Source organism: Rhincodon typus, chromosome 32 (assembly GCF_021869965.1).
Source record: "Rhincodon typus isolate 14 chromosome 32, sRhiTyp1.1, whole genome shotgun sequence".
NCBI classification, from domain to species: domain Eukaryota; kingdom Metazoa; phylum Chordata; class Chondrichthyes; order Orectolobiformes; family Rhincodontidae; genus Rhincodon; species Rhincodon typus.
Window position 1 is genome coordinate 5420463 of NC_063363.1, and position 25000 is coordinate 5445462.

The window sequence follows — 25000 nt, forward strand, 5'->3', positions numbered from 1 at the left end:
TCTATCTCTCTCTTTCTCTATTGCCACCAAGTGTCATCAGCCTACAGCACTAAACTTCTTTAATTTATTTGTAAAACAGTTTATCTGCCTCACACAGGCTGAAATGGAGCATGGAGAGATATCATTTTTCAAGGAGTAGAGGAAGGTTTATATTTTTAGTCAACTTGTTATACCACATGTTCAAGGGAGATGGGACTTGACTCTGCATCTCCTGGCTCAGAAGTAGGGCTACAACCATGACATCAGGAGGCACCTAGGCCATGGTCTATATAACTATATATAGGGGAGACGTCAGAGGTAGGTTCTTTACTCAGAGAGTGGTAGGGGCGTGGAATGAATTGCTGGAGAGTGTAGTGGAGTCTGCCTCATTAGGGGCATTTAAGCGGCTATTAGATAGGCATATGGATGATAGTATAACGTAGGGGTGGAGGTTAGATAGACCTTAGATTTAGGGTAAAAGTTCGGCACAACATCGTGGGCCGAAGGGCCTGTACTGTGCTGTACAGTTCTATGTTCTATGTTCTAACTACTTCCAAAACCCAAATGATTTCACAACCAGTTAAATCTTCTTTAAGTGTCATCATTGCTGTAATGTAGGAATGGTATTGGTCAAATGGCCCACAAGTAGATCCCACAAACAAATGTAAGGTGGCAATGATCAGATTATCTGATGTTGGTTCATTAGTTACGATGCTGGAGCGAAAAGGCCCCTGCTGTTCTTTGAAATCTTACATTGGGGCATTTCTTACATCCACTAAAAGATCAGAAGGCCTCTTGCTGAATTTTCCTCCAAAAGACGTCGCTCCTAAGAGTGCAACTCCCCATCAGCACAGCCCAGGGAGTACCAGAACCTCTTGTGAGCTGAAGGCACTGCTGTGGAATGTGAAACCACGATGTTTGAAGTCTGTGGTTTAAGGGGACTTCTGTATCTAACCCACACTATACCTGACCAGCAAGTACTTGATATTGAGGCTGTCCATCCTCAATTGAATATGTTCTATTTAGCCATTAACATTCTTCACCTTGCCATTCAAAAATATTCACAATTACTTGCCAATATTTGCCAAGATCTACTTTGAGCCTTACAAATGTGTGGCAACTCTGTTTATTTCATCGACAAACTACAATACTAGTAAAAAGCTTGAATGTAGGCCATTGTCCGGGTGTTTATTTGTACGACAACCTCATGTGGCAGTATCTTCCTCCTGTCGTTGGGACTCTTCAGTGAGTTGGATTACAACAACCAAATGCAATTTATATAACGCCTTTGATATCAGCAAAACTCTCAATGTTTTTCTTAACAGATGTTTCCAAGCAAAACCACATAAAGCTTTAAGAAAGGGAGGATACAGAGGAGTGAAAAGAGGTTTAGCAAGGCAATAACCAGAGATTAAAGGTAAAGCCACCATAGTCTGATACTTTCATTAGAAAGTAACAACTGATGGTGAGTTTAAGCTCAGGGTCTCAATGCCTGCAGTGAGGGCAACATTAAGAAGACAGGACCTCATGGTGACCTTAACCAGTGTGGGAATTGAACCTGTACTCAGTCTGCATCACAAACCAGCAATGCAGCCTGAAATACTCAAATTCCCTGTCCAGGTCTCCTCTGCAATGTCCAGGCATCAACATCTTACATTGGGCAATAAGATGGGTATCTGCGTGAGATATCTTTCTGATAGGCAGCACATACTGGCACTATACCTTTCTGTCTTGCAAACTGGGGCCCAGTAAGAAGCCATTGAAAAAAGATCATTTTTAGAATTGGATTTCATTTTTTTAATTGCAGAATATTTATGAGAATTATTTGCCTGAGCACGTTCAGCCACCTGCAAACAGTAACGCACAAGGCCAATATCCACCACCACCTTATCCCGGCACAGGAGGACACCAGATCCCACCTTATCCTGGCACTGGACCTTATTCAACACAGCCACATCCCAATGCAGGATCGAGAACATACCAACCGTATTACATTCCTTCTGCAGGCCCCAGGCTTCCTCCATCTCAAGTCACCCAGAGTAATGGTAGGTTATCGAATGTGCATGTGGAAGTACCATCTGTCTATTTGTGTGTACGTTAATCTCTGTGTATATGTATGTACAGGACATTGGATAGGCTACTTAAGGAATACTGCGTTCAAATCTGGTCTCCCTGCTATAGGAAAGATGTTGTGAAACTTGAAAGAGTTCAGGAAAGATTTACAGGGGTGTTGCCGGGGTTCAAGGATTTGAGCTGTAGGGAGAGGCTGAATGGGCTGGTGCTATTTTCCCTGGAGTGTCGGAGGCTGAGGAGTGACCTTTTAGAAATTTATAAAATCATGAGGGGCATGGATACAGTGCATAGACAAGGTCTTTTCCCCAGAGTAGAGTGGGGGTCTAAAACTAGAGGGCATAAGTTTAAGGTGAGGAGGGGTGCAGATTTAAAAGGGACCTAAGGGGCAATTTTTTCACACAGAGAGTGGTGCATTTATGGAATGAGCTGCCGGAGGAAGTGGTGTAGAGTTACAACCTTTAAAAGGCACATGGATGGATATATGAATAGGAAGGGTTTAGAGGGATATGAATTTCTGTGATAATGTCTGCTCTTGTCCACTGTAACTTTATGAGGTTTTCCAGTGTTTCTGTACCTCCCACGTCAAATGTACTTTAGGGACCTGGGAACAGAGGTTTAACCAATTGTGTTTTCACTGGATTGGGAAAGGTGTGGCTCCTTGGTGCATTGCTATAATCTTTACCCTTTTTTTTCAGTCCCACACAGGAAACCTGCAAGTATCTGTAATCCACAGAGGAAGACTTACTGTTGTATCATTTTCCTCTTCTTGATTTTATCTGTGCTGGGATTTGGAGCTTGGATCATTCGTAAGTAACCACTGCAACTTGTCCCTTTGGTGAGAGGTGCAACTATCGGTAGATCGCAAAGCCGGCTAAAGATGGTGGGGGCCAATGGGGAAGGGGATGAAGGTCAAATACTAATGTTTAAACTCTTGATGGGAACTCAACTGTCACATTTAACAGATACAAGGTGTCCCTGATTTATGAATGCCTGACACATGAATGCTCGTAGTTATGATGGTGATCCCACACAGGGGTTTTAAAGATTTGATATATAAATATTTCCTAGATATTATCCTGTATTTTATTCTGATTTGTGTATAAACTGACTTGAGAATAGATTCAAGAATGGAACCTGTTCTCAACATTGGACTGCCTGTACCAGAGGAGGTATGGATTGTAACCATAGTAACAAGTTGACAAAACGTGCCTTTGCTTTTGCCCTTTTCCTCTTGAAGATGGGTTTGTAAACCTGGTACTGAAGTGTCTGCTCCATGGAAAGCAGAGTAACATAGCTTTGGATGTTTTTTTTAAAGCTGACAAAAGAAGCATGAGCGGGTGGAGTCAGACTCACACAGACCCAGGGTTTTAGTTTTTGCTTTCAGTTGTTGAAGTTGGAATTTTTGGAGTTGAAGATGTTAGAGACAGGTCTCTCTGTCTCTGCTGCGGGATAAGTTTGAATTATCTATCTGCTGCTAGATTCATTCTGCCAGTGTTCCTTCTCCTGGACTGGAGGAGATAGCAAGTGAGGGAAATCTATTTTGCTGAATTTACCTTTGCCAAGGGTGTGTTTATGGGACAAAAACAAAGTTGCTGGAAAAGCTCAGCAGCTCTGGCAATATCTGTGAAGGAAAAAATGGAGTAAAAAACAGAAGGATCTGAGGAAGGGTCACTGAACCCGAAACGTTAACTCTGTTCTTTCCTTCACAGATGCTCCCAGACCTGCTGAGCTTTTCCAGCAACTTTGTTTTTGTTCCTGATTTACAGCATCCGCGGTTCTTTCGTTTTTTTATTGTGTGTTTAAGGGATGCTACTATATTGGAAGAGTTGATGAGTAGTAGTTGAATAATATATTATTTTGTTAAGTATTTAGATAGAGTTGGAGCAATGATAATTCTTCTTTCTTTGTTTGTATTTGTGTTGTAAGTATAAAGTGCATTTTGCTTAAAGCTTAGTAGTTTGACCAATTGAATCACATCTGGAACACAGCTCCTTACATTTGCCTTTAAATAAAATAAAAGTAAAGCTCTAGGCTATCTCCTTGATATATTCTGAGGGAGTTTGCTCTGGTCCAATACGCAAGGGTAGGCCATTCAACACCTCAAGTCTGTACTGCCATTCAAATAATTGTGCCTGTTCAAAAATGCAACTGACAAAAGGATTCATCTTATTGGCTCACATGAGCTGCCTACCATAATTGTTTTTGTGTAATTGTAATGTATAAAGTACTTTTACATATTATGTCACACCTCTTATGAGAACCATATGATGCTTGCTGTGAGAAATAAATTGCCAAAGTGTTGTCTACAGTCTGTTAAGGGACATAACATTTTTTTGTATGTTATGGATTTGGGAGATTTCGGAAACTCATGTCACAGTGACAGCTGTAATCCAAAGAATTCCCTCCCTAAGGGCACTGTGGGTCAACCCACAGCAGGTGGACTGCGCGGTTCATGAAGGCAGCTCACTACCACCTTCTCAAGGGCAACTAGGGATGGGCAATAAATGCTGGGCCCAGCCAGGACGCTCACGTCCCACAAATGAGCACAGGATAAAAAACAACACGCTCATGCCAGACAGATATATTTACAGATAGGAAGAGGCCATTTATCCATTCAAGCCCAATCCGCCATTCAGTTCCATCACCCTATCTGCATTTATCTGCCTCTGATCTGTAATCTTTGATGACCTCACCTAACCTATCAATCTCAGTTTGAAATGTTCAATCAACCGTCAGCTTTAACAGTTGTTTTGGAGAGAGGGTTCCAGATTTCTGTTACATTTGTGTGAGGACAACTTGCCTGATATCACCCTGACTGGCCCAACTCTAATGTTAAAGTTATGTAACTGCTAGCTCTGGTCTCTCCCACTAGAGGAGACAGTTTCTTTCTATGAGCACTTTTGAATCCTTTAACTATATAAAAACCTCAATAAGATCACCCTCTGGTAGTCTATATTTTTGGGGAATCCTAGCTTAATCAGTTCAACCTATCCTTGTTCCTCTATTGCCCTGTTCTTTGTGTAATATCCAAGTGTGTACTGTCTCCAAGCCCATTGTTGATGCCACTTGAACTGAATGTTTTTGTGTCCTTCCACTAGTTAAGTTTGTGAAGGACATTCCAACAGCCAGCTTCAGCCCTTCTTGTCCATCCAGAGTGACCAGGTGTGATGGAGTCAGTGAGTGTAAAGACAGCAGCGATGAAACGGGCTGTGGTAAGCTTTCTCAATCATCAACAGCCATCTCCCAGTTTAATTAAATTAAATGAATGAGTTAATTTCTACCTGATGTTGTCTCTTCCGCCAATCCCACCATCTCCTGCAAACTCCACACTGCAGTGAGATTCCAAGGGTCCAGCTCACAACTCGAGGTCTACGGGTGGAAGTCCAAGCAATGGTTACCCATTTGTTACACAGCCTGGACCACATCTTTGGCAGACAAGACATGTCGACAACTGGGATTCAGGAGGTATGGGCATTAGGGGATTATTGATGAGGTTTAAAATGTCACTGGCTTGACAATTGGGTGTGGGTGGCATGTGCATTGAACATCAGAAATAAGAACCAGGAGTGGGAGTAGGCCATCTGACCCTTCGAGCCTGCTCCGCAGTTCAATAAGATCATGGCTGATCTTTTCATGGCCTCAACTCCACTTACTGCCCGCTCACCATAACCCTTAAATCCTTTACTATTCAAAAAATTGTCTATCTTAGCTTTAAAAACATTCAATGAGGTAGCCTCAACTGCGTCACTGGGCAGGGAATTCCACAGATTCACAACCCTTTGGATGAAGAAGGTCCTCCTCAACGCAGTCCTAAATCTGCTCCCCCTTATTTTGAGGCTGTGCCCCCTTGTTCTCGCTTCACCCACCAGTGGAAACAACGTCCCTGCTTCTGCCTTATCTATTCCCTTTATAATTTTATGTTTCTATAAGATTCCCCCTTATAATCTATAAGAAAATCTATAAATTGGTTACAAGAGATAAGTGGTAAAGAATCACTCAAAGAAAGAACCCTTTTTGTCCAAATTAGAGTATAGAAGTGGCTAGATTGTTCAATTTTCATCTCTGCCCATTGGCTGATCATCACTACTGTGAACAGAAAACAAGCTGGTCACTGTGCAGTGATAACACAGTGTGGAGCTAGAGGAACACAGCAGGCCAGGCAGCATCACAAGAGCAGGAAAGCTGACGTTTCGGTTCAGGACCCTACTATTTCTTGTCACTGTGCAGTGTCTCCTGCTGGAGAATGTGTATGTGCACGGCAAATGAAGCCCTCCCAACCCAAACCACTCTAACAATATCAAATGTGTCAGTTTACACATGAAACTTACTTGTGTGGCAGACACCATATGGTCTTAACCCCAGCGAGGATCTGTGTAAGTTCTATTGACCCAGATTTCCTAAAAGAATTGATTCTGTTACCAAATAACCATAGAGAATGCTGGAGAATCTCAGCATATCTGGTAGCATCGGTGGAGAGAAATAGCATTAACATTTCAGGCAGTTAAGACTTCCTCGATCAGCAACATACTGACTCGATTTCTCTCCACAAATGCTGCCGAACCTGCTGAGTTACTTCAGCGTTCTCTGTACTTGTTTCAGATTTCCAGCATCTCCAGTATTTTGTTTTTATTCAATGAGTCTGTTACCAATGCTATCAAAGGATAGAGCCAAGGACAGGAATAGGATATTGAGGTGCAGATGAACCATGACCTAATTCAATGAGATCATGGATGATCTGCATCTTAACTCCATCTACCCAACTTACGTTTATGTCCCTTAAGATCCTTGAAAAGCAAAAGTCTATTGGCCATAGATTGATTATTATTTATTGAGTTACAGCATCTACTGCTTTCTGAGACAGACAGACCACACTTCTACTATTTTTTGTGTGAAGACATGTTTTCGAACTCGTAGAGTTATAGAGTCATACAACACAGTAACAAACAACTACTCCACTCATCCATACCAACCAGACATCCCAACCTGGCCTGGTTCCATTCGCCAACATTTGGCCCATATCCATCTACACCCTGCCTTTTAAATGTTGTAAATGTACCAACCTCCAACACTTCCTCTGACAACTCTTTCTATATACACACCACCCTCTCTGTGAAAAAGCTACCCTTCATGCCCTTTTTAAATCTTTCCCCTCTCATTTTAAATCTATGCTCTCTAATTACGGACTCCCCCACCCGAGGAAAAAGATTTTGGCTATTCACCCTATCCATGCCCTTCATCATTTTGTAAACCTCTTTAAGGTCACCCCTCAGCCTTTGACATTCTAAGGAAAAAAGGCCCTGCCAATTCAGCCTCTCTCAATAACTCAAACCCTTCAGTCCCGGCCACATCCTTATAAATCTTTCTGCACCTTTTCATGTTTAACAATATCTTTGCTATAGAGGGGTGACCAAAATTGCATGCAGTATTCTAAAAGTGAATAAATGGTGCTAGAAACTATTCCTTATGTCTTTTATTGTTTAAAAATTGACATTATCTTCCTCCAAGTGCTGTTACCTATTGATTTAAATTGGTTCCCAATTTGGCAGCTGAGCTGTGGAAAGATTTCTCAACCATGAGAAACTTTAAAGTTTATTTTTAAAATTCTGAATCTTGTTTTTGGATCCATCCATGGCCTTGCCCTTCTCTATCTCTGCAATTTGCTTGAGTCCAGAGCCCTTGAGATCTCGGTCTACACTCTTCCAATTCTCACTTCTCCTGCACCTCCTTGATTTCCATCACTCACTGGCAAATGTGCTGTCAGATGCCTAGGCTCTAAGCTCTGGAATTCACTCCCTAAACCTCTCCACCTCTCTTCTCTCTCTTCACTTAATACACTCTTAAAACTATCATGGCCTCAATCTGCCTTAATATTTCCTAGAGCAGCTCTATCAAATGTTTTGATTCATAACTCTTCTGTAAGTGCTTTAGAAATGTTACTCCTTATGGGGAACAGCAAAACCAGAGGAATAAATATGAGTAGTCACCAATAAATCAAATGGAGAATTCAGAAGAAACTTTTTAACCTGGAGTGGAACTTGTTACAACAGATGGCATTCGAGGTAAATACTATAGCTGGATTTGAGAGGAAGCTAGATTGTCCTAAGATGGTGAAGGGTATTTAAGGTTATTCTGATAGAGTTAGATGTTGAAAATGGAGCATTAAGACTAGCACAGACTGATTGACTAAAACAGCCATGTAATTGCTGTATTTGCTATGTTAAAGGCTTAAATAGCTGATTCTTGAGCCAGCTGATGTTTTAGTTCTGAATAAGAGGGACAGCAGTATTTTCGAGGGAGGGAACATACTGATATTTTGCTTCTAGAGCCAGCCTTATTCATCTTGTGCAAATTGTTTGACAGTTCTTTCCAGTCTGGGAAAACAACCAATGATCAGTCTTCAAGCCTTGTGGTCAACTCAACAAAATTGGGAACAAAAATACAAAGTCTCTTGAGCAGCAGGTATGTCATTGGGTGTTAAATAAAACAAGAATTGGGGGGTTGGGGGGATGGTCGTGGTGTAGTTTTCTATATCGAGGATGGAATTATAAGAAGTAACAATTCAGATCAAAAATCGCAAGATTAAATTATCCCTGTGAGAATCCCAGGCATGAGGTTTGCACCATATGGCGTGTGGCTGAGACACACATACCATGAGGCAAGCACTGATTGATGCTTGACAGAGCTTTACAGCAAACAGCCTAGTTTAGGTCCAATGTGGGCTCTGTTCTGCACAAAGTGAATATCACTCAGGCAGTGCTCCTACTCCAGATTCAGAGGCATCTGATTCCAGTTTCTGCATGACTGAAGACAAGAGACAGTGGTTGAACTCAAAGAGTAACGCAGATAACTGCAGCTCATAGACCTGACCTCCAACACAGATAGGAGAGGGAAAGAAGAGAAATATTTCATTGTATTAGGGAAGCAATCAGATTTTTCCTTAGGATAGACTCCTTGGCAGAGTTTGAATGTAGCCTTTATCACTTATAAAAATACTATAAGGTTTTCTCAGTTGATTTTAGTTTTTATTAAAAGAACCCAAGGCTACAACTCAATTATTTATAATGATGTACCTTTGTCACACAGATTTGTAGTGACTTACCTCTGATACACTGATTCAACTTGACCTGTTTGTGTTTTATGCTGATGTAATATGAGTTACATTTATTTTTCAGCGCCCGATGTTCCACCACAGATACTGTTTCTCTCAAATGCATTGGTAAGATTTATTCCTTCAAGCCAAATAACCGATGTGTACTTGTGTTCATTTAGGGTATTAGTGTTAGACTATTGGAACCTTTCAGATCAGGAAGTGCAGTTCCATCTAATACACTCAGGACCAATAAGCCCAGGATTAGATACAGAATAAAGCTCCCTCTGCACTATCTCCTTCAAACACTCCCATGACAGGGACAGCACAGGATTAGATAAAGCTTCCCCCTCCCCCACTCCCATGTTGTTTTCTAGAAATACTACAGGACGAATAATGTTCACAATATTATTTGGCAAGATATACAAAGCTATGGGTCAAGTGCTGGAAAATAATGGAAAGTTGTATTAGAATAGACAGGTGATTGCTTTTGACTGGCACAGATTTGATGGGCTACAGGGCCTTTTTCTCTGCTGTAGACCTCTTGGATTATAATATTGCTGGACGAATAGTTTTAAACATATACCAGGATAATCACTTTAGTACAACAGAAGCAATTGTACAGGTAATGTTATAGAATTAATAGTGTAAATGAACCTTTCTATAATATCACACAGACAGTATTATTAATATTAGCTCAGATTTAATATTACTAACGAGCAATAGTCACAGTGACAGCATCCCAAACCTTGATTAATATTAACTTCTAGACCTGGGTGTGTGGGGTACAATTTCAAAGTTTGGCTGATGACATAAAACATTGAACTATTGTGAACTGTGAGACTGACAGAAAGATGACATAGACAGGCCAGTGAAATGTACAGACACATGCCAGATAATATATAAATCAGAAAAGTGTGACATGGAGTCAGGCAGGAAGAATTAGTAGATGCTTCATACAGAGCTCCCTACAAAAAAGCTCTGTGGGTCTTGCTACATCAAATGGACTGCAATGGTTCAAAAAGGCAGCTGACCACCACCTTCTCAAGGCCAATTAGAGTAGAACAACAAGTATTCAGATCTCCTGAATTCATTATGAAAAAGGATAAAATTCTGCAAGAGGGGTGCAGGAGAAGGGTTGTTTGCAGTTATATGCGTGGAAATTATTGAAGGTGCCAGAGAAATTTGAGAAATGCCTAAAAAAGTGTATAGGGCCCTGAAATTTGTAAATAGATAAACAAATAGAGTCATAAAATCATACAACAAGCAAACAGACCCATCAATCCAACACGTCCACGCCAACCAAGCTTCCAAATTAAACTAGTTCCATTTGCCTGTGTTTGGCCCATATCCCTCCAAACCTTTCCTATTCATGTTCCTATCAAAATGTATTTTAAATGTTCTAACTGTACCTGCAACCACCACATCCCCTGGCAGCTCATTCCACATGCAAACTACCCTCTATGTGAAAAAGTTGTCCCTCATGTCCCTTTTAAATCTTTCTCCTCTCACCTTAAACCTATGCCCTCTAGTTTTGAACTCACCTACTCTAGGGAAAAGACCTTAACTTATCAATGCCCCTAATGATTTTTTAAACCTCTATAAGGTCGCCCCTCAACCTCCTATGAAAAATGATAGAATCCCTACAGTGTGGAAACAGGCCCTTTGGCCCAATAAATTCACACTGACCCTCAGAGCGACCCATCCCCCTATAACCCACCTAATCTATGCATCCCTGGACACTATGGGGAATTTAGTATGGCCAATCCATCTAGCCTGCACATCTTTGGACTGTGGGAGAAACCCAGGTCCCTGGTGCTGTGAGGTAGCAGTGCTAACCACTGAGCCACAGTGCCGCCCAATCTCTCCTTATAACTCAAACCCTCCGGTCCCAGAAACATCCTGGCAAATCTTTTCTGAACCCTCTCCAACTTAATAATATCCTTTGTACAACAGGGCTACAAAAACAAAGAAGGTATAAAGCAGTAGCTTGGTCTGACCTGGAATATTATGTCCTGGGCACTGTACTTTAGGAAGAATGTGGAAGTATTATACAGAGAAGGTGCTGAAACAATTTACTAGGGATGAGTAACCTGCAAGATTGCATGGTGTGGGGGAGTGGTGGTGCAGGGTTTGGGGACAAGACGGGTGTGTTGGGGGGGGTGGGGTGTTGTCTGTTCTCAGCAGGCCCAATGCTCCCCATCTCCGTGTTCCCAACGCTGAGTCTTGATTTTAGGGGTTCATAGAACATAGTTTTTAATATATGCAGTCAACAATTTGGAGCAATTTTCTGACATTTAATATTGAGCTTGTTGAGAAGCAGCAGTTCAGGTAGAATAAGCTAATTAATTAGTTAAAGGAAGTATACAACCGTGATAAACACGAATAGCTCATTGATACAAGAGGACAAACAGAATGTATTGGTCTCATTAAAGTTATGAAAGCAGCATCCTGCTCTCTAACTGATGTGTACAGGAACTCTTTCCTGGCTCTTCCTCCTGTTCATCTGGTCCATTTTCCATTTGGAGCCAACCTGAGGACCTGTTGATGAAGACCATTCTCTGAGCATTGCTACCTCCAAGGTCCTGATGAGGAACACCCTCTGCCGAGAGCACACATTGTTCTATTTTATTTCTAAGGCCAGGTTATCTCCTCCATGTCCATTATTTGCCTCAACCCTTTCAGCCAATAGCCATGGGCAGATACTCATGATGTTGGACGACCGTTGTCCCCTTGCCCACCTCCATCTGAGGCTCAGTTTTCACCCTTTCTAAAAATAACACCTTCTCGTTTTTCTAAAACAACCCACCAATAATAGGGATAACACAGCAGGTCAGGCAGCATTAGAGGAGCAGGATAGTTGACGTTTCGGGTCGGCGCCCTTCTTCAGAAACGTCAGGTTTTAGGGGGCCCCAATTCCCAACCTGGGTCCTTCGATCAAGCACGGAGTGCAGGTTAGTGTAACAGCCCCATCTGCTGGCCAGTCATGACCAATGACAGTGGGACAAGGCCCTTAACTGAGCATTAATTAGCAGCAGGGGGAAGATTGTCTCTGAAATATAAGACCATAAGATATAGGAGCAGAATTAGGCCATTTATCCCCTCGAGTCTGCTCTGCCATTTGATCATGGCCGATATGTTTCTCAATCCCATTCTCCTGCCTTCTCCCTGTAACCCTTGATCCCCTGCAACAGGGTTAGTTTCCAATCAAGAACCTTTCTATCTCTTCCTTAAACATATTTAATAACTTGGCCTCCATAGCCTTCTATAGCAATGAGTTCCACAGATTCCCCACCCTCTGACTGAAGAAATTCCTCTTCATCTCAGTTCTCAAGGTCATCTCTTCACTCTGAGACTGTGCCCTCAGGCCCTAGTTTCTCCTACTCGTGGAAACATCGTTTCCATCTCCACTCTATCCAGGCCTCTCAGTATTCTGTAAGTTTCAATCAGATCCCCCCTCATCCTTCTAAACTCAACCAGGTACAGACCCAGAATCCTCAACCACTCCTCTTATGAAAGTGCTTCATCCCTGCGATCAATCTTGTATATCTCCTCTGGAGCCCCTCCAATGCCAGCACATCCTAATCATGAAAGAAGTGGGAAGGCAAAGGGACTCACACCCATGACCCTCCCCTCAAACAAACTCACCACCAGGGAGGGTAGTATATTCTGCCATCTGATTCTAAGCTGGATGCTTGCTGAAGGAACTATGAACAGGAACTGTACTGAGGTCACAGTGAAGGCTCATTTGGCTTTGGTTATGAGATATGCAATCCTGGAAAAGTCAAACAAACATAGGAACAGGTCTGGCAGCAGTCATGAAAAGAAAGTGGAGTTAAAGTTCTAAGTCTGGTGACTCTTTGTCAGAACTAGACTTGAAAGAGTAACCATGCTTTCTTCCCGCAAATAGTACTGTACCTGCTGATCTGTAAGGATTCTCTGACTTCTATGACTATGACTTACTCCAGCACTTTCTGTTTTTTGTCAGATCTCCAACATCTGCAGTTCTTTGTTTTATTAACATAGGAACAGGAGCAGGCCATTCAGCCCCTTGAGCCTGTTCCACCATTCAATGAGATCATGACTGATCTGCAGCCTAACTCTGTGTACTTGTCTTTGGCCAATATCCCTTATTATCTTAAATTAACAAAACAAAATCTATCTCAGGCTCCATCCCCGCTTCTTTGACCTGTCTGTTTCCTCTCCACCTATCTTCTCCTCTATCCATCTTCTTTCTGCCTCCCCCTCTCTCCCTATTTATTTCAGAAACCCCTTCCCCTCCCCCATTTCTGAAGAAGGGTCTAGGGGCGAAACGTCAGCCTTCCTGCTCCTATGATGCTGCTTGGCCTGCTGTGTTCATCCAGCCCTGCACCTTGTTATCTCTATCTCAGTCCTTCAATTTGGAAAGATATATGTCGAATCCTTGGCTGCCTTAATTTCTGTTGATATAATAGGTAGCTCCAGCAACAACAAACATAAACAACTTTCTTATTGGATGTCACTTTCACTTTGAAAACAATCTCTTTGTTTGTAGACTGTGGCAGGAAGATCAAGACCTCCACAAGAATTGTGGGTGGCGTTCCAGTCCAGTTGGGTGAGTGGCCTTGGCAGGTTAGTCTTCATTACAAGTCACGGCACGTCTGTGGTGGAACCATCATCTCACAGGACTGGATCATCACTGCAAGCCATTGCTTCTTTGAGTGAGTAAGAACACTGAAGGAGTGAGGAGACAGTGAGGATGTTACTCTTCGGCCACAAATGGACAATGTTGTTCAAAGGGGATTGTAAGAGGTTGAGAAGGTGTGGGGACGGATTGGGGAGAGACTGAAAGGTCCATTTTTTAAAAAAAATTCATTCACAGAATGTGAGCATCACTTGCCTGGAGACCAACATTTATTACCCATAGAATCCATACAGTGTGGAAGCAGGCCATTCAGCCCATCAAGTCCACACTGACTCTCCGAAGAGCATCCCACCCAGACCCACCCCCTATTCTATCCCTGCATTTCCCACCCTAGACACTATGGGTAATTTACCACAGCCAATCCACCTGACCTGCATATCTTTGGATTGTGGGAGGAAACCCACATAGACGCGAGGAGAATGTGCAAACTCCACACAGTCAGTCACCCAAGGCTGGAAATGAACCTGGGTCCCTGGTGCTGTGAGGCAGCAGTGCTAACCACTGAACCCACATCCCTAATAGTCCAGAGGGTGGTTGCATGTCAACCACATTACTGTGGGTATGGAATCACGCGTAGGCTAGACAAGGTAAGGATGGCAGTTTCCTTCCCTAAAGGGTATTAGTGAACTAGGTGGGTTTTTCCAACAATCAACAATGGATTCATGGTCATCATTAGACTCTTAATTCCAGATTTTTATGAATTCAAATTCCACCATCTGACATGGCAGGAATCAAACCTTGGTCCCCAGATTGTTACCAGGGTCTCTAGCTTATTAGGCTAGTGATAATACCAGTAAACCATCACCTCCCCTCAGGTTGTGGGCTTGGATGAGTGCTAGAAGGAAACCCTTAATGAATTTCTAAAATTGAATCTTACTGAGCTCCTTCTGGCCTTCAATCCTGATTGCAGGAGATCTAGAGTGGTGGGGATAACATCGCTGACAGCCAACCTCAGACAAACTTGGGTTAAAATAACAATTTAAGCCTTGGTGATGCCATTGAGTATGAGAGGAGCTCACAGCTCAGGGATAGGCATTTTCAAAGCTGTAGCATCAGTTAGCCACATTGAGGTTGGGAGGGAGTGGGAGAAAACAGGAGGGAATGAGAGAAAACAGGAAGGAGTGAGAGAAAACAGGAGGGAGTGGGAGAAAACAGGTAGCAGGCTGAGGAGAGGGCATGAAGATCCTTGCCCTTTGTAAAAACCGAAAGAACTGTGAATGCCGTAAATCAGAAACAAAAACAGAAATTGCTGGAAAATTTCAGTACGTCTGGCAACACCTGTGTGTAGAAATCAGAGTTAATGTTTTGGGTTGAGTGCCCCTTTGTCAGAACTGATGGTAGCTAGGAAAAAGTTGTTTTTTGTGCAGAAGATAGTTTGGGGATAGGGGGTAAGATAGGTGGAGATAGAGTCCAAAGAGACAAAGGGACAGTTGGACAGACAAAGGAGTGGATCAGCCTGGGAGAATGAATAGCTACTTGTGGACAATTAATGGCTAACCATTGGTGGTGTGTAATAGCAAACCATGTGATAACAAGGCCTGGTGTGTGGGTATTGGGGTAAGGACATAGGCAAAGGTGCCTCAAAGCCTAAAGTTGTTGAGCTCAATATTGAAGTGGCAAGGTGGCTTGGTGGTTAGCACTACTTCCTCACAGCACCAGGGACCTGGGTTCGATTCCACCCTTGGGCAACTGTCTGTGTGGAGTTTGCATGTTCTTCCCCATGTCTGCATGGGTTTCCTCCCACAGTTCAAAGATGTGCAGGTTAGATGGATCAGCCATGCTAAATTGCCTGTGGTGTCCAGGAATGTGTAAATTAGGGGGGTGGGTCTGGGTGGGATGCTCCAAGGGTTGGTGTGGACTTTTTGAGCCAAAGGGCATGTTTACACACTGTAGGGATTCTATTCTAAGGCTGTAGAGTTCCCAAGTGGAAAATGAGGTGCTGTTCTTCCAGCTTGCGCTGAGTTTTGCTGGAACACTGCAGCAAGCCTGAGACAGAGATACTGGCCAGGGAACAGGGTGGTGTGTTGAAGTGGCAGGCAACTGGAAGCTCAGGTTCTTTTTAGCAGGCCGAACATAGATGTTCTGCAAAGTGGTCACCCACTCTGCACTTCGTTTCCTCACCCTTTGTGCCTGAAACTGACCTTCTTTTGATTCCAGAGATGATAGCTATCAGCCGAAGTACTGGAAAATATACAGTGGTTTTATTTCCCAACGGGAACTATTTAGAGCCACGCAGAGTTCCTTGTCGAGGATTGTTGTTCACAGCAGATACAGCTCAGACACCAATGACAACGACATTGCTTTAATGAAGCTCTCAAATCCACTGAGGTTTACAGGTACTGTTCATGTTAATGGTCGTTGGCCCTGACCAATGTCCAGTCTGTAGCCATTAATGTGTCAGAGCAGTCTGTGTGTGTCAAAGGGCCAGTTCCTGTGCTGTACTGTTCTTTGTTCTATTATTACTAAGCTTCAGGTCTAAAAAAACTCTACAATGTGACACATTCACAGCACCTCCACACAAACCATTAAGTCTCACTTACAAAGGCTGCCCTCAATCGGTTGAATTACTGGAAAAAAAATTATCCTTAGAAATGTTTTCCAATGCCAAAAAACAGAAATGTATTAGTGCAAGTGAAAGGACTTTTTCTTCTAGATTGTTATCATCTTCAACACAAACTCAGTAAATCATGGGTTCAATACGATAGTAAAATGTAGGGTATGCAGGGTAGTTTGATCTTAGAGTAGGAGAATAGGTCGGCACAACATCATGGGCCGAAGGGCCTGTACTGTGCTGTACTGCTCTATGTTCTATGTTCTATGTTCTAATACAGAACACTATGCTTGCTACACTGTGCCCATCAAACCCTTCCAGGACAGGAACAACATGATGTTGGATACAGAGTAAAGCTCCTCTACACTAACCCCATCAAACACTCCCAGGACAGGGAGAGCAAGGCGTTAGATAAAGAGTAAAGTTGTCCTTACACTTGTAAACTGAAAATAAAGCTCTCTCTACTCTTTTTAAAATTGAAAGTAAAGGCTCCTTGATGCTGTCCCCACCAAAAACTCCTAGGAAAGGGACAGCATGGGGTTAGATACACAGTAAAGCTTCTCTACTCTTTTAAAGTGAAAGTAAATCCGGCTCGACTCTTTTAAAATGCTGCCCCTACTCTTTTAAACTGGGGGATTTTGAGACTAGGAGTATATTTTTAAGGTGAGAGGAGAAAGATTTGAAAAGGACATGAGAGGCAATATTTTTACACAGAGAATGGTTCGTGTGTGGAATGAGCTTCTAGAGGAAGTGATGGACACAGGTGCAGGTACACTGTTTAAAAGATATTTAGATAAGTACATGAGTAAGAAATGTTTGGAGGGATATGGCCAACTGCAGGCGGTGGGACTAGTTTAGTTTGAGATTATGGTCGGCATAAATTGGTTAGGCCAAAGGGTCTGTTTCTGTTCTGTATGACTATGACAGGGTGTCTCCATGTGACTGCATGTGTATATGTGACTGAGCGTGTACATGTGAGCAGGATTACTTGGTTACTTCACCCTAATTTCTACGGTGTGACAGAGCCTACACTTTTTCCAGATAATATTAGACCTGCCTGTTTGCCAACCTACGATCAACAATTTCCTGAAGGGATGCGCTGTTGGATTACGGGATTTGGTCACACACAGGAAGGGGCACGTAAGTAAGGCAGTGTGTATCGATGGGTCAGAAGTCATTGGAGGCTGGGGTATGTGGGTCAGTTAGCTTGGTTGGCTGGATGGCTGGTTTGTGATACAGACTGATGCCAACGCTGTAGGTTCACTGGCTGAGGTTGCCACGAAGATACCACCTTCTCAACCTTTACCCTCACCTGAGATGTGGTGACCCTTAGATTAAACTCACCACTGCTCATCTCCCTCTATGACAGAGCGGAACTAAGGTGACTTCCTCTTTATTCTTCCCTGGTGTACTGGAGGTTGCACACAATCTATCTCTTCCACTTAATTTAACACCAGTACACATCAAACTTATTCACTTAGACAATCATTGTTTACCTTCTTTGCTCTAAAGAAATAGCCACATTTTTTTTTCAGTTAACCTGAATTTATTTTAAATTATCTCCTCAAGGTATTTTTAGAAAGGTTATAGTTCTCTGCCATTGTGACAAAAGGTGCCAAAATTCCTGTGGATTTGCTGTAAACTCTTGCTTCTTGTCATCTCGATTAAATTGGAATTTTAATTTCACAAAGAGGTGACATTTTCATTGCAAAATCCACATTTTTGTTTGACCAGTGATTAAAGCTTCTGGGTCATGAAAATGGCATTAATTTTTAGCTACTGATAGAAGAGAATGTATTGTGAGCCTTGGTTGTAAATATTTTCACATCAAAGTAAATAGAAAGGGATTAGAAAGATATGAGCCAAATGCTGGCAAATGGGACTAGATTAATTTAGGATGTCTGGTCAGTTTGAACAAATTGGACCGAAGGGTCTGTTTCTGACCTGTACAGCTCTATTACTCTATGACTCATGAGGTCATAAGAAATAGGAACAGGAGCAGGCCATTCAGCCCCTCAAGCCTGATCACTATTCAACAAGATCATGGCTAATCTGCCCCAGGCCTTAACCACTCTTTCGTGCCAGCTCAGCATAGCTGGATCAGCATAGTGGATCCTGAACCTTGACCTCTTTGACCAAGCTTTTGGTCACCTAGGCCAAAGACCTCTTGCAATTGCTTGGGAAGCATCTTGGGATACATTGCTATGTCAAAAGCCCTAAATACAAGTACCTGTTGTTGTTAAGTGCTGTTCCTCCCAGGTATGGTTTAAATTTCAGACATTGTTGGCCAGGTCACTCTGAGACTGTGGCTGAGTAGCAAATCCCATTGTAACATCCTGAGCTTAACCTTTTATTTAATGTATTTCAGTTTTGACCTCCAACATCCTCCTAGAAGCTTCAGTCAACATAATCGGCACTAGAACCTGCAACCGGAGAGACTTTTACAACGGAGCAATAACAGACCGCATGGTCTGTGCTGGCAAGATCTCTGGGGGAGTCGATTCTTGTCAGGTATGTGATGGTCAGAAACCAGGACATCCATCCACTCATTTCTGGGGTCCTGGTTTTAGAATCAATGGACTGGTTGCATTTCTGCTCTGTGAGCAATAAACATCCTGAAGGAATTGAATCTGATGTTATAAAGCGGAGGTGGAATTCCCTCCCAACCCCCACCGAGAACTAAAACCGGAATACCCAAAGAGGAGCACCTCACCTCATAATCTGTAAAAGGAGTGTGAAAAGTGGTGTAACCTGCCTTTCAGCAGCTTCCAGTGGTTAAATAAAATAAGTCACTGACACTCACTTTACAATCAACAATTTATTTATCTAACTCTAACAGTGAATAAATTAACTAAACTATTAACAAACTGAATAAATCCCTTCTAACTACTAAATATTCCCGAATAAAACAAGATTCTAATGGTATGCTGTTCCAATAAATATAAGTCCCACTTGTATAAAATAAAAATAGAATTTAATCTCTCAAAATTACAGTCAGGTTACATGTCTTCCAGAATGCTCAGGGCCTTCGCCATCGATTCTTCTGCCAGGAATACTCACTAGATGTGCCATTGGTACCTTTGTTATTTAGATGGTGCTTTCTCTAATACGTAGAGAAGGCTATGAGAGCCAGTGATTCTCTCTTGAGAGCTGAGTGCTGTTAACTCTGGTGGAGAGTAGTTAGCTCTCTGGTCTTTGTCCAACTGCCCTCTTCCTTTATACCTTTGATGACATATCAATACTTCTTAAAATAGAATTGTTCCTATATTGTCAAAACCATCAGATTTAAATTTGCAGCCCAAGGGTATCAATGTGGACTTCACAAGCTTCAAAATCTCCCCTCCCCCGACCACATCCCAAAACCAGCCCAGCTCGTCCCCGCCTCCCCTAACCATTCCTCCCACCTCAAGCCCCATCCCTATCTCCTACCTACTAACCTCATCCCGCCTCCTTGACCTGTCCGTCCTCCCTGGACCGACCTATCCCCTCCCTAACTCCCCACCTACATTCACCTTTACTGGGTCCAACCCCGCCTCTTTGACCTGTCTGTCTCCTCTCCACCTATCTTCTTCTTTATCCATCTTCTATCCGCCTCCCCCTCTCTCTCTATTTATTTCAGAATCCCCTTCCCCTCCCCCATTTCTGAAGAAGGGTCTCGACCCAAAACGTCAGCTTTGCTACTCCTCTGATGCTGCTTGGCCTGCTGTGTTCATCCAGCTCTACACCTTGTTATCTCAGATTATCCAGCATCAGCAGTTCCTACTATCTCGGTAACAGATTTGAATTTAATTGGCTTTTAGTATCTAAGTGCTTGATTCAATTGATTGGCTAAATTCAAAACTTGTTGTCTTGGTAAAAACTGCTGCTTGGCCTGCTAACTGTACAGCCCTTTTGATACAAATATTTCAATTCGGATGCTTTCCGTGTACTTCCAAATGTTCAAGCTGCTGCTCACAGACATCCACTTTAAATCCTTGAGCGTAGAAAAAGCACATTATCTATTAAAGCGACTATGCAATGCTTTCCGCCTCAGCATTTTACAAACAACAAATACTAACTTCCTGCCTCCTGATCCACAAGTACTCTACCCAACTTCATAACACTGAACAATATCTTAACCTAATTGTGATAGGAACAAAAAGCATTGAAATCACAGCGGGCTGGGCAGCATCCATGTAGAGAGGGCAAGCTAATGTTTCAAATCTAGATGACTCTTCATCAGATGAAGATTCCAGAATCTGCAGTAATTTGTTGGGCATATGATGAAATGCTAACTCATATATAGGGGGTATTGGTTGGGAGGATGTGTTGGTTTGTCCCTTCACCAGAAAAGAGGCAGCTCTGACAGTACAGCACTCATTCAATACCACATTAAAGTACCAGCCTAGATTCTCGTCTATGGAGCAAGGAAGGCACATTCTTTGAACCCAAAGATGAGGGTGATACTTATGGAACATTTGAGTGGAAGATCTATTGAAGTTGTCATCTCAAAACTGAACTTCGCTCAATGAGACCAGGGATCTTTTGTTTTATTCATTCACGGGATGAGGGTGTCACTGACCTGGCAACATTTATTGCCCATCCCTAATTGTTCAGAGTCAACCACATTGCTGTGGGTCTGGAGTCATGTGTAGGCCAGACCAGGTAAGGATGGCAGTGTCCTTTCCTAAAGGGCATTAGTGAACCAGATGGGTTTTTCCGACAATGGGTTCATGGTCATCATTAGACTCTTAATTCTGGCTATTTTTATTGAATTCAAATTCCACCATCTGCTGTGGTGGGATTCGAACCCGAGTTCCCAGAACATTATCTGGGTCTCTGGATTAACGGTCCAGCGATAATACAACTAGGCCATTGCCTCCCCATAGTCCACTCAAAGATATGGGTGGCTGCGCCCAATTTGTAGAGCGTTTTGATTTTCCAAGTTAAACAAATGAATCATTGGAAAGTGAGGATGGCTGCTAATACGGCACTAATACCCCATGTGTGAGTAAAGCCTCCCAAAGTTGATCCAGTACTCACATCCCACAATTCGAGCACAGGATTAATGTTCTCCTCATTCCCAATTAAACAAGTTGGCACGTGCTTTGAGGGTAAACCAAGGCTTTGCCTGGGGTTTGTGGGTCAGTGCTTCAAGTGGCTTCCATTTGACTGTGAAACATTTCTCTTTAAACCCCAGGGTGATAGTGGTGGGCCTCTTGTCTGTGAAGTGTCTGGTACCTGGTACCTGGCAGGAGTTACGAGTTGGGGGATTGGCTGCGCTCGGATGAACAAGCCAGGAGTTTATGCCCGGGTGACACAACTCACCAACTGGATCTTCACACAGATGGAGGTACCAATTTATCCTCATTACCATGGCAACTGGGGAGAATATTTTGCGATACAAACAATCCGGACAATAAGAGCCTGCATTTTAGGACCATTTGTAATGTAGGGAAATGCCCCTAGGTGTTTGTAGGAATGATGCCAGATGATGGTGCAGCAGAGGGAGTCAGAGAGGCTAGACTGGGAGATGCCAGGAGATCGCAATGGGTCGTGGGGCCAGAGGAAGTTACAAAGATTGAGGGGGGAGACATTGTGGAGGGATTTGAAAACAAGGAGAAACATTTAAAATTCATTGCCAATGGATCTAATATATAAACTTAGACAGTAGGTAGGACATTAATAACTCATCTTAAAAGTCACATTTCCAACAGTGCAGTGTACCCTCAGTCCTGAAGGAGCCCATGTCGGTTAGAGAGCACAAGAGGTGATGGATGAATGGGACCTGGTGGTAATGATGTGTGAGCAGCAGTGAGTTCGATGAATGAGGATTGAGAGGAAGGAATGAGACTAGGTAAAACCATTTGAGGGCTTTCACTGCAGAGTCCCTTGTCATGTACCTATACAAATGTAAGAAATAGAACAGAAGTAGGGCCATTCAGCTCCTCAAGCCTGCTTCACCATTCCATAATTCAATAATAATGGATAATCTGTTTGTATTTTGAATTCCACATATACAATAACCCTCGTTCCCCTGTCTAAACCAATCTATTCACTTCTGACTTAAAGATATTCAATGACCCCAAGTCCACTACCCTCTGAGACACAGAGTTTCAGAGTCACACAATCCTCTGACAGAAAATATTTCTCCTCATCTCTGTCCTAAGCGGGTGACCCTTAATTTTAAAACCGTGTCCCCTGGTTCTGTGTTCACCCACAAACAGGAGGCATCCTTTCCACATCTACCTTGTCAATCATTCAGGACCTTATACACTTCAATCTAACACCCACACTCTTCTAAGCATCAGTGGAAAACAAGCCCAGTCTATCCAATCTTTCCTCATAAGACAACCTACTCACTCCAGGCATTAATCTAGTAAACCTCCTCTGAACCACCTTGAATGCACTTACATCGTTCCTTAAAGTAGGAGACGAAAACTCCATACAGTATTCAAGATGTGCTCTCACCAATACTCAAAGTACATTGTTAATAATATATTTCTGAGAGTCAGCAGCATTAAGCTGGGCTGCATACAGTTTTGTATTTTCATTTTATGCCTTTTATGACACAAAGCTGTAGAGCCAGAGAAGTACATTTTGAATAGAAGTCACTGTCAGAATGTTGGAAATGCTATGCAAATGCTTACGACAGCAATGTGACACCAACCAGAAAGTCTGTTTCACCTTTCTTGATTCTGGTTGAGGGAAAAGTACCCTGTTCTTATTTGAAAAGCGCTGAGGGATCTTTTACATCACCTTAGGCAGCCAGAGGAACTTTGATTTAACGACTCCTCTTAAAAGTCGAACTTCTGGCAGTGCAGCATACCTTCAGTACTGCACTCAGAATTTTAGCCTAGATTTTAGGCTCCATAATGAAGCTTGAGTCTTCTGATCATATGTCTTTTTTTCGGCTACACTCAAGTGACTGTAAACTTTCTGACCCAGCAGTAAGGGTGCTGAGGCGTGAATGATACCTCCTACAGCTGGGACATCAAACTGTTCCATTTGAGAATCTGGGTCATTATTTGAATGATAGGAAGAATTCCATTAGGTTCAACATGTAGATTCAATTAGGTTTTTTCCTAGTTAATTTGCAACACAAAACCACATTCATCTCATTGGCATACAACAGCTGTCATAGTTACTTAAGTAACATGAATATACTTGTGAAAGCCTTCAATATCTTTCAATGGTATATCAAATATTACATAAATAGAAGTATTCATTTCCACTTCAACAACTTTCCAATTTTAGCTGACAAAAATAAATTGCCAGTGTATTGCCCGCAGTACGACGTTAAAACTTCATCTCATGGTGAAATTGGGAGACTTTATAAAGTCATGCTACCATATCAGCTTAGGCTGGAGCCCTTTACATTTTACTTAAGGATATACAAGAAAAGAGGAAGGCCATTCAGTCCCTCAAGCTTGTTCCATTCCATTCAGTTGAATCATGATTGCTCTCTTAATCCCCTTTCCCAGTCGAAACAAATTTTATTTTCAGTGTCTGTGTAAGTTACTTCAACATTAAATCTTGACATAAATGTATGGCCAAAAATCATGATGAAAGGAAGACCTTTACTAATATATAAAAGAAATGTGTCTCTTATTTATGTTGTTGATTCCACAAACAAGTAAATGTGAAATGTTGGTTTTCTGCCATGAAGGATTAGGGAGGTAATGGGTTGAACTGGTAAATGGATAATCAGAAGCTTAAGGCATTAGATTTCTGACAGGGATTGAGTTGGGCGAGCTGGACCCTGGCTTCTTCGAGAAATGAATCCAGGTGGTTGCACTGTTGTCCCATCTGTTGGTTTACAACAACAACCTGCATTCACATAGAGCTTTTACCATAGAAAATTGTCCCAATGCACTTAGCAAGAAAGAGCATGACCAAACAAATTTTGACACTGAGCCAAAAGAAGGACTACTGGCAATTAGGAAGAGAGGGAATTATAGTTTAGAACCTGCAATAGAGATCACCAATAGAGTTAGTGTTTGTGGAAATACAATTCTGTTCTATATACTGCCAGATTTGGAAATCATTGGTCCAGACCATAGTGAGTACCCAATGGATATCATTTTATGTGACCTGCCTGTCCATAAGAATGAGACCAATTGCTGAATAATGGTGAAATTGATGTTATGGAGTGCCATTCTCCTCGGGATTTAATGTCTTGTATTTCACTTTTACAGGCCAACAGCAACTAATGAAAAGAATGGGCTTTCACCGCACATTGGGTGTGTTCGAGGTTGTTGCCTCTGATTTATGCTGCTTTTCCAAAAGACTGTTTCTAGGGAGATTGGATTTCTCCCAGAGCTCATTAATGTACTGTATACGTTTAGTCAAAAAGAGAGACAGTTTGATTCATTATTCAACGGGTGATACAGCCTCAACTTGGTCTAAGATAACCAAACCTTGCCTGACCATGACCATTACCTTACGCTATGTGAGTTTAAGAATTTCCCCAGATCCTCATGGTTTCTGAGGATTAAACTCTCAAAGATCCTGCACATGCACTGGGTCCACGTTAATTTAAGATTATAATTTAAGAATTTCTGCTTTGGGCTCAATCCAGTGGCAATTTGCACCCGAAATTGCACCTGGTTTGCAAAATATATATTCTCAGGTTTCTGCTCAGATG

The 25000-nt window shown here is 42.3% G+C and overlaps 1 protein-coding gene across 1 annotated transcript in view; it reads left to right on the top strand.

Moving 5' to 3' along the window:
• Positions 1-24994, top strand: part of tmprss13a (transmembrane serine protease 13a) — a 31705-nt gene extending 6711 nt beyond the window's left edge. The window contains exons 2-13 of the mRNA XM_020516081.2: positions 1787-2024; positions 2748-2858; positions 5151-5264; positions 5388-5517; positions 8413-8511; positions 9225-9268; positions 13674-13839; positions 15981-16159; positions 17416-17514; positions 18743-18885; positions 21554-21706; positions 24552-24994. Coding sequence (XP_020371670.2) covers positions 1787-2024; positions 2748-2858; positions 5151-5264; positions 5388-5517; positions 8413-8511; positions 9225-9268; positions 13674-13839; positions 15981-16159; positions 17416-17514; positions 18743-18885; positions 21554-21706; positions 24552-24566 — 1491 coding nt within the window. The 3' untranslated portion in view covers positions 24567-24994. The remainder of the gene's footprint in view (positions 1-1786; positions 2025-2747; positions 2859-5150; positions 5265-5387; positions 5518-8412; positions 8512-9224; positions 9269-13673; positions 13840-15980; positions 16160-17415; positions 17515-18742; positions 18886-21553; positions 21707-24551) is intronic.
• Positions 24995-25000: the final 6 nt, after the last annotated feature.